Genomic DNA, 10,415 nt, shown 5'->3' on the forward strand with positions numbered 1-10,415 from the left:
GCGAGGGGGGAAGGAGGGGCTTCATGCTTCTCTCCCATGCCTTTTTCACCAGTGGAAATGGCTGTGGGGGAGGCCTGTTTGCCCTTTCCCCTGGGAATGGACATGTGGAGACAGAGCAAGATGTTTTTAAAGGTTAGTCTCCACGCTAAAGTTTGACTACCAGTCGGGTCAGGCTCCCATGCCCTGACACGTGTCAAACGTAACATTTATTTTGGCCCTGAGCTAGGCTTTTATGAATTCCATTTTCGCAGGCAGGGAACTGAGCGCGTGCTGCTCGAGATTGTTGGGTGAGTCTGCCAGAAGGGGGCTTGTCTACATATGCCAAGTTAGTTGTTGTTCCCACACAGGAAAATTACGGTTTGCAAAATGCTGGGAGCCTGTCCAAAGAACTCCCCGCACCAAGTGTGGTTGAGCCCCCCCCCGATCTCCTAGACCAGCTCTTATGAGCAGCCTCTTCCATATTCCAGCCTTTGTTTGTTTGTTTGTTTGTTTGTTTGTTTACCTCGTCCCACCTCTATATCTACAAAAGGATACGAGTTGAGGGCTGTCTTGCCAGGCTTTGGGTCTCGGAAGGGGGAAAGAGGCGAGCTTTTTGCAGGGTTTCGTGCGACAATGCATCTTGCGAGGGTCCCATTTGGCTCTGGCCCTTTTATTTCGCCTATTTGTTTATTTGTCAAATCCCCACATTATGACCTCAAATGGAATCCTCTGTGCTTTCAAAGCTGTTTTGATAGTTCAGCCTTCAAGAGAGGGGAAGGGGGGGTGCTGTTTTATTAACCTTGCCTTCATAATGCACTCTTTCCCCCCCCCTCCCTTCCCGCTGATTCATTATGTGTCAGGAAGCCGAGCGTGACATGTTAAAAGCCATCTTGATAGTATTTTATATTCAGCGCTAACAACTCACTGGCTCAGAGGAGGTTTTCTTAAAGGGGGGGCGCTGCGCAAGGAAAGCGAGACAATCTGCATATTGGATGTGCCAAGACAGTCTGTAATTTACATTAAGCAACCCGAAATTCTTTCCTTGCAATCTGTCACCCTTCAGTGGCTTTTCATTTTATAACCTTCACAACAGAAAGGGGAGCAGCGACACCCACACCCGGAGCCGGTTGGAGGGACTGGCAACCTGGCTTGATATCAGAATTAGGAGAATCAGTAGCAAGAAGGGAGGAGACTCTGCAAACAGGCAGGGTATCAGCCAGTCCATAATATTGGGGGGGGATCGCTGTCCATGGTGGGCATGCATATCCCGCTATTGCCTCTGGTCAAACAGGTTTTGTAGCTTTCTCTGGTGCCAGCGAGAGCCAGCGTGGTGTAGTGGTTAAGAGCGGTGGACTCTGATCTGGAGAACTGAGTTTGATTCCCCCACTCCTCCACATAAGCGGTGGAGGCTAATCTGGTGAACTGGATTTGTTTCCCCACTCCTGGGTCAGAGTGGTAAGCTGCAGTACTGCAGTCCAAGCTCTGCTCACAACCTGAGTTTGATCCCGACGGAAGTTGGTTTCAGATCGCCGGCCCAAGGTTGACTCAGCCTTCCATCCTTCCCAGGTCGGTCAAATGAGTACCCAGCTTGCTGGGGGTAAAGGGAAGATGACTGGGGAAGGCACTGGCAAACCACCCCGCAAACAAAGTCTGCCTAGTAAACGTCGGGATGTGATGTCACCCCATGGGTCAGGAATGACCCGGTGCTTGCACAGGGGACCTTTACCTTACACATGAAGCCAGCTGGGTGACCTTGGGCAAGTCACTCTCTCTCTCAGCCTCTCCTACCTCATAGGGTGTCTGGGGTGGGGGGAGGGGAAGGTGATTGTAAGCCGGTTTGAGTCACCCTTAAGTGGTAGAGAAAGTCGGCATATAAAAACCAACTCTTCTTCTTCTTCAGAATAAAAATAACAAAACATATTTGACCACGGCCAGAAGCAGGACAAAGAGAAAGAAACGGTGCTGGATGTCACACCCACTCTCTTTAAAACTTCTGGTATCCAATCCAGAAGATACAGCCAGCCCCAGAATTGTACAGACAAATATATGTGTGTGTGGAAAGTGTCAGCTGACTTAGGGCAACCCAGTAAGATTTTCAAGGCAAGAGACTAACAGAGATGGTTTGCCACCGCCTTCCTCTGCATAGCAACCTTGGTTTTGCTACCCATTCTATATTAGAGCTAAGCTTAAATCAGGCTATAACATCAGTTCAACAGAGAGTTAAGGACAATGGACGACAGTTACTTGACCAGAACACCATCCTTTATTGGCTCAGCCACAACTAGATTCCTGTTGGCTCCAGCTACGTATTTGCTTTCCCTTGTGTAGTAGATTTATATTGTGGGTGTCTCCAAGCCGAACATGATTTTAAGAATGGAATCAGAGAAGTCTGAGTTCTAGAGAGAACAGCTTTAATAATGAAGCAATGCAAATCCAGGAAAGACATTACAGTTAACATTCAAAGCGCACATATAAAGCACACCTATAGGTGGGGAGAAGAAGGACAGATTCCAAGTGGATCTGAAACCAATTTCCCTCATCTCCTACCCCATGGCAGGGGGCTTAGCCTTTTATAGGAATGGATAAACAACATGCCATTTACTACGTAAGTCTAGACTCTCTCCCAAAGTTATGATTAAGAGTGTTTAGAACTAGAATGTCACTCTGAAAGGCCTTTAGCTCTGGCCAGTGCACCTAAGCACATTCCCCATAAATGGGTGTTCATAACCTTTCCAACAATGATCCTTATAAGGATTGTTACAGACTAGAATCTTAGAGGCGTTCATGCATATACTTTGGTTCACACGAAGCATTCTGGGAACAAACAGATACTGGGATATGGGGATAAATTAACCTTAATATTAGACTTCTTCATCACTTGAAGCAAATAGACATAGAAGAGCATTCACACTTGCCAAATGCTCAGCATTGCCCTCAGCCTTACTAGAGGGTCGTTATAAAAAAAAAAAAATCCCCAGGGCTCAAAGATTTTGTCTGTGTGGCCGTGGGCAAGTCGATCCCACAAAACACATCCTACTACTCTGTCCATGAACATGCTCGTGCTGGAATGATTTCTCCGCTGTTGGTAAGATTCCCAGGCCGGGACTCAGCGGATAGGGTCGCGAAACTGTTAAGCGGTGAGAACCCTCAGGTCACAACTCAGGTTGCCATATTTTGTGCTGTCTGTATGAAGCTTCGTAGACTTCTGCTAGAATGCAGTTATCGGCACTTCTTGCATGTTTTTCTACTCCACCCACTTTTATGTAAAGTGTTCTTACATTTATATAAATATGTTTCATTTTTAACGCTTTTTAATGTAGCTCATGTGAGGTTTATTGTTGTATCGTTTTTACTGGTCTGATGGGCTGTACCAACAAAATCACACACCTTGGTGGTCTCCCATCCATCTACTAATCAGGACCGACCCTGCTTAGTTTCTGAGATCTGGCGAGATCAGGCTAGCCTGAGCCATCCAGGTCAGGGCACAGATGAATACACACTCCTCAAAACAGTAGCAGCAGCAGAATGTGACGCTTCCAAAGGCAGCAGTTTCCCAGAAAAGCTCCCAGGTGAATCTGCCTGGCCCTTCAGGCATCTGAATCCAAGATTGGGAGTCAAAAGCCAGGAAACCAGTTCAAAGCCAGTGAGCAGTGTGGGTGGCGAAAAGGGCAAAACACCAATCAAGTGAGGCCAGAATAACAGGGAGCAGAGAAAAGCCAGGGTTCCTCATAGCACATGTGCCATTTCCCCCCAGTTTTGTGGGTTTGCTGGGTGTCTCAAGCTGTTTGTAGGATGCTATACTACTTCTCCCAGGTTGGAATCAAAGGATAATTCCACAGGTGTTGTATGGGTGATGTGGTGTCTATTGGCTAGTGCCTATACCAAATCAAGCAACTAACCCCCTCCAGATCCCTAGTGCAGTCTTACACTATTTCAAAGGGTGTTTTTTCCTTGCAGGGTTAATTGCTCTGCCAGCAGCAGTGTCCTGACATTTTTCAATCCTTTTTCTTCCTTACTAAAAAGACCTTTTTCAGTGGGTAAGGTGCATTCTTCCTCTTCTTAGGAAGGAAAAAAGTCTTCTGTGGCACTTCAAGGACTAACAAATGTATTGTGACCAAAGCTTTTTTGAGCAAGAACCCGCTTTGTCAGAGGCATAAACTGTTTCTCCAAAAGCCAAACCAGATGAGACATTGGGAGTTTTTGAACAGAGCTCCCTGTGTTTTTAAACATTCAGTTATCAGGAACATTGGGAGCCCGGTTAAGATCAGGACTCCAGAACAAGGTGAAGGTACCTATATGTTTACCCAACAGGGGAAAGAGGGGTTGCCGGGGCTGTTTCAGATCAGGAAAATGGAATGGGGGAGGAGCCGTAGTCCCAATCCAACTGGGGGAGGCCATGAGCCCGATAACTGGACTTTAAGAAGGACTGGGAGCTCTGTTCCCCAAACTCCTAGGCCATTTATGCTTGGTAATTAGTAGCACATTCCAGGCTGAAGTGCCCCGCATATTTTTTAAATTTCTTCACGCTGAACCGTCATTCCAGACGTCACTGCGAAGCCGGCACATACCTGCTTCGCATTTCTTAAGAGCCCTTTTAACACGACCTTTTGTATTTGCTCCGCCCGCACCTCGAAGCATTCACTGAAGGAAGCATGCAGAATCCCAGCCATGGCTTAGCTATACAAACGACTATTGCTAATGGCTATGCAAACGAAGGAACAAGGAGTAGGTGAGGGGGTGGAGTTTGTTCTCCTCTTGCATCGGGACCGTGAATAGTCATTTTAAAGATCAGATTTTTAAAAATCAGCATTGAGCTAGGAGCAGAATTGACCCTGCATAAATGGCCCTAGAGTCTTGTCTGGATTGGCAGATGCATATGTACCCACACGAGTGCAAAGAGAAGGGGAAAGGAGGATCTTCTGGCCTCCCTTTGCAATTACCGGTACTTGCTAACATGAAACTCCAGGGTGCATCTGATTCAACAGGACCTGATCAGAAACAGCCCCGAGCAAACACTATTTCCCCTGTTGTGTAAACCATCTCATCTGGTTTGGCTTTTGGAAAACATGCCTCTGGGAAAAGTGGGCTTCCGTACTGGCGTCTGATTATTGTGGGATGGGCCAGGTTGGGTCAAAAGCTATCTTACGGCTCAAACAGATGAAGCAAAGAGTGCACATCTTGTTTGCAGGCCTGTGCAGCTTCAGTTTGCCACAGGGCCATGTGGAGAAGAAAGAAGTTTATAGTGCAGTCCTAAGAAGAGTAACACCTTTTAAAGTCCTTTAATGTCAGTGAGCTTAGATCGGAGTTACTCTGCACAAAACTGTGCTGTTAATCCTTCAACCTGCACTTTGTTGGTTTGTTCGAAATCAGGCTCCTTGCTTTGTGATTGCCGTTTTAAAGGACAAAAGAGGTGTCCTTTAAAAACTGGCTTTATTTCCTGCCTCTAAAATACCAATAGGGCACTCAGTTTCAAACAGTGAAACTGAGTGAAAGATTGAAACACCCTCTGTCTTCCTTACACAGCCCTGAGGCAAAATGAGGCTGCAGGAGCCTACAGTTTGCATTGATGGGAGAAACAAGACATGTGAATCTCATCTTGTTTACCTGGGATGGGGAGGGGGACTCATTCTCGTGATTCCACACAGCCTGTACGCAGCCTAAGCTCTGCAAGCGGCCAGGAAGCTTTGGACTGGCTGCTGACTCCCCTTGGGGGCTAGCTTAGTCCCACTGCCTGCTGTGCGGTCCCTGACAGGCCCCCTCTGTCATTCTCTCCACAGTTCATGGCATCAAGTGGACATGCAGCAATGGGAACAGCAGTTCGGGGTTCTCAGTGGAGCAGCTGGTACAGCAGATCCTGGACAGTCACCAGACCAAACCACAGCCTCGGACGCACAATTGCCTTTGCACGGGCAACTTGGGTGAGCAGCACAAAATTTGGGGCCGGGCCGGAAAGCAGCAAGGAGTTGGAACAGACTATGTTATGTCGCTGTTGACGTTTCAAGACTTTGTAGAGTTTTGCAGCACATTGAGTGTTGCGAAGGAGGGAAAGGTGGATTTGTCCAGCGAGGTCTATTCGCCATGCTAGCCTAAGTGGAACCTTCAGGTACGGATGCAGCATCCTGAGCTTAGAAGAAAAGCTGCTGGGCTAAAGTCAGTGTCAGAGCACTGCCTTGGGTCCATAGTCCATCCCCTTAATCAACAATACCAGAACTACTTCCTACACTCGCTCAGGGATAATTTAATCTATTCGTGATCTAGTATGTTCTGGGGCTGAGAACTGGCATTGCAGACAGATGCTGGGGCTGAGCCCCAAAGAGTCTCTCTCTGCGTGCCAAATGTTGAAGATAAACAACAGGGCAAAGTCTGTCTCCTCTGCTTGGGAGTCCTTCCCCCCGCCCCCATCTGATTGGCTGCGTTCAGAGACAGGATGCTCGACTAAATGGACATTATGGTCTGATCTGGCAAGGTAACCAGGATGCCTTAACTCGGTTCTGCTGCCAGTCAGCGGCACCTTGCCACACCGGCCATTTTTCCAGACCATTATGTAGCTGGTTGGCTTCTGCTTTCTGCTCTTCTTTCCTCCAAAATGGGGATTCTGAATGCACTTAAAATGGCCCCTATCTACCAATATGCCCAGGCTTTGCAAGCTGCATAGACCCAGCTGAGAATGCTCTTGGGACACTGGCGATGTTCATGGCCTCCTGATGCGGCCAAACAACAACAACAAAAAGAGGGGGGGGACAAATGGAACTCAACCAAAATGCTGATTCCAAACCGAAGAGGTTGAGCTGAAAAATGCTAAAATTACAAATATATAAATTTTAATAAGGTGCACAGTCAAGTTAAAAACATAAGGCCTCTAACATAGGCAAGACTTTCACATTCAATATACATACAAACTTATACACATGTGATGTACAATCTTACATTGACCAAAGTAGGATCCAACAAGGACCAAACGCGTTTTGGCCTGAGAAGGCCTTTCTCAGTGGTCAGTCATAGAGTTATAATCTACCACACATCCAAATAATATAATTGTGACATAATGTACAGTAAAAAAAATGCATCAAAGCCTTTTGGAAAGAAAAAGGAAAGCAGGGAAGAGAAATCATTAGTATATTCTCCATGGGCCCCCTTGACCTCCTGATGCGGCCCCCATGACCCAGTCTAGACAGTCAGCTCATCCCATAGGGGAGTTCTTCCCAGACTGAAACCCTGCAGACTACAAGTGGGGGATGGTTTGTAGGGACGTTTGTCCCATTTGGGTTTGGTGGACACAATCATCCTGGCTTCTAGTATTCTTTGCGCAGAGGCGTTTTTTCACGGGGGAGTGTTCCATCTTGTCTGCTGTACAGCTCAAGAACACTTTCATCGTGTGTTTAGACCATTATCATGTTGAAAAGGCTGCAATGGGGGCGGGGAATCCATGACGGAGGGTCTGTCGGGTGCTGTGGAGCTTTTCAGTAGGAGCTCAGCAGGTTGGATAACTTCAGAACATAAGAAGATCCCTGCTGGATCAGACCAGTGATCCACCTAGTCACATGGGCACATGACCCATGAAGCTGCCTTCTACTGAATCAGACCATTGGTCCATCACAGTCAGTATTGTCCACTCAGGCTGGCAGCGGCTCTCCAGGGTCTCATCCTGCATCCTGTCCCATGCAGTGGCCAACCATTTCCTCTGGAGGTCCAACAAGGCATAGAGGCTGAGGCCTTCCCTTGATGTTGCCTCCTGGCACCCATATTCAGAGGGTTGTTGGTTTACTGCCTGGAGGTTCCCTTTAGTCACCATGGCTAGTAGCCACTGATAGATCTATGAACACATGAAGCTGCCTTATACTGAATCAGACCCTTGGTCCATCAAAGTCAGTATTGTCTACTCAGACTGGCAGTGGCTCTCCAGGGTCTCAGGCTGAGGTCTTTCACATCACCTGCCTGCCTAGTCCCTTTAACTGGAGATGCCGGGAGTTGAACCTGGGACCTTCTGCATGCCAAGCAGATGCTCTTCCATTGAGCCACAGCCCACTCCCCATGAATCCGTCTAATCCGCTTTTAAAGCTGCTTGTGGCTGTCTATGCGTGGGAGTGAATTGCATTGGTCAGAGGCATGGGTGGAGGTGAGAAATGCAGGTCGCTCAAGACCCTCTATAGCAATGTTCACTTGTCTAAGAATACTCTTCTTCATTGCTCTTCATCACTCAGCCAAAACTCTGTATAGTTTGTACATCTGCAGAACTCTTTTCTTTTTAAAAGCAACATTTCCACTCCTCACGGTTGTGTGCCGAAAAGTTTGAAATGGCAGCTAAGATGTAAGAGGGCCCCGGGCAGTGCTTCCAAGGTTCATGTGCACTTCATAGATTTATTCTGGCCCTTCGTTTTTGTCTTCATATCCCATGCCTGCCCCTTTTCTGCTCTCTCCAGAACTTCGAAACATTCATACTGAGCAAATTATGCAGAATTAATAAGCATTTGCTTATTTCAGAGATCTCCATCGTTCTTCACGGTCTCTGTTCAGACATACACATGAAGCTGCCTTATACTGAATCAGACCCTTGGTCCATCAAAGTCAGTACTGTCTACTCAGAGTGGCGGCAGCTCTCCAGGGTCTCAGGCAGAGGTCTTTCACATCACCTACCTGCCTAGTCCCTTTAACTGGAGATGCCGGGGATTGAACCTGGGACCTTCTGCATGCCAAGCAGATGCTCTACCACTGAGCCACGGCCCCTCTCAAATACATAGTACGGGTTCTGCATCTGGGTTGAACACCCTTGGGAAACTTCTAGAGCAAAGCTTGGCACCGGCTCAGTCTCCCTTGAGGAGCGGAATGCAGCAGTTCATGCTTAGAGGGGGAGAACTGTGATTCCCGTTCAGTTGCCAGGCCTGAAACTGGATTGAAAAGGGTCTGGTGTGAATTGTAAGAGATGTCAGTCTTCGGGAATCCATGTCCTCGCCTCCAGGATCTGTGGGTATTAAGGGAAGGAAGGCAATCTAAACCTGGGCCATAGTGCTGAGGCAACAGTGTTAACTCTTGACCCCCATGGCTGCTTTAAGCCCTGACGGAGGGGTAGATTGCCAGGTCCCTCTTCACCACTGGTTTGGAGGTTTTTGGGGCGGAGCCTGAAGAGGGCAGGGATTTCAATGCGATAGAGTCCAATTGCCAAAGCGGCCATTTTCTGATTTATATCGGCTGGAGATCAGTTGTAATAGCAGGAGATCTCCAGCTAGTAACTGGAGGTTGGCAACCCTATGGGGGGGAGACAGGCATAGTACAGGTACCTGCCTTTTCCCCTACTGCGAGTTAAAACAGCCCTATGGGGGGAGGCGAGATTTCTGGTCAGGGAACAGATGTGGGAGCAAAGAGTCCCCCCCACCAGCTCCAACATATCACAGCTGCTTTTTTGCATCTGATTTACACATCTGGGGATCCAGAGCATCAGTGAGTAGTTTGGCCCTTAATTTCCAAGTGTGAGCTGACGTACCATGCCTCTACTACACCCGGCTACAAATACATATGCATGAACGCTAAGACAGTAGTGTTCCTGCACATGCATTTATAGGCATGTATAGTTTTGAGCTATGAGAAGATCTGGTCAGGCAGCTCTGTTTTTCTGACATGCCTTTAACCAAAATCCCAGGCACGTTGTGTGGCTTTTACATGCAGTCACTGAGTCAATTAATGCAGCGGGCAGTGGAGAAGCGTATAATGCTGCCTTCCCCCGGGGGGAGATCAGGCAGCAATTTCGGGAAGAGAAGGAGGGTGTATTATCTGTGAAAGGTCAGATGGTGTGGTGAGCAAACCCCCCCCCCATTTCATTGATAATCTTATGCTCCCCATCCTCAGATTGTATTCCTTGTAGCTACATTTGTTGTCATACCTGGGAATTGCATGGCCTTTCCCTAAAACATTCTTCATTAAACAATTTTTGTATCTTGCACGAAACATAGCATTTTGAAAGTTGAGGTAAGGGTAAGTTTAAAAAAAACATAGCTGGCTCTGTTAGTTATCAGAAAAATCCAAACAATACCTTTATTAGGCCTGATCAAAATTAACAAAACAATGAGCAAACGTTCAAGGTGCACAGAAATTCAGGTTGGATGTCAAAGGAAAAAGGGAATTTCTTGGAGAAGGTATGCTGGAAGCCACCTCTGTACTCGTCTTTTATCTTAAGATGGCAAAAGTGACCAATCAGGTTAGACTGCCTGAAGCAATAGATCTCAGGATGCACCAATGCATGCTGGGACAAAGAAGTCATAGCCATTCTCCCTTGGGAACATAAATGCCAACCATCACCCATGTCTCTCTGGCACTATTTGTAATTCATGGGTCCCTTGCAGGGTAAGGTAAAGGTAGTCCCCTGTGCAAGCACCCGGTCATTCCTGACCCATGGGGTGACGTCACATCCTGACATTTAACTAGGCAGGCTATGCTTACAGGGT

At 47.4% G+C, this 10,415-nt stretch overlaps 1 protein-coding gene across 5 annotated transcripts in view; it reads left to right on the top strand.

Moving 5' to 3' along the window:
• Nucleotides 1-10,415, top strand: part of CAMTA1 (calmodulin binding transcription activator 1) — an 815,188-nt gene that overhangs the window by 737,461 nt on the left and 67,312 nt on the right. For all 5 annotated transcript variants that reach the window (XM_056865058.1, XM_056865060.1, XM_056865059.1 and 2 more), the window contains exon 7: nucleotides 5,757-5,897. In XM_056865058.1, coding sequence (XP_056721036.1) covers nucleotides 5,757-5,897 — 141 coding nt within the window. The remainder of the gene's footprint in view (nucleotides 1-5,756; nucleotides 5,898-10,415) is intronic.

The sequence above is a fragment of the Euleptes europaea genome, chromosome 19 (genome assembly GCF_029931775.1).
Source record: "Euleptes europaea isolate rEulEur1 chromosome 19, rEulEur1.hap1, whole genome shotgun sequence".
Lineage (NCBI taxonomy): Eukaryota > Metazoa > Chordata > Lepidosauria > Squamata > Sphaerodactylidae > Euleptes > Euleptes europaea.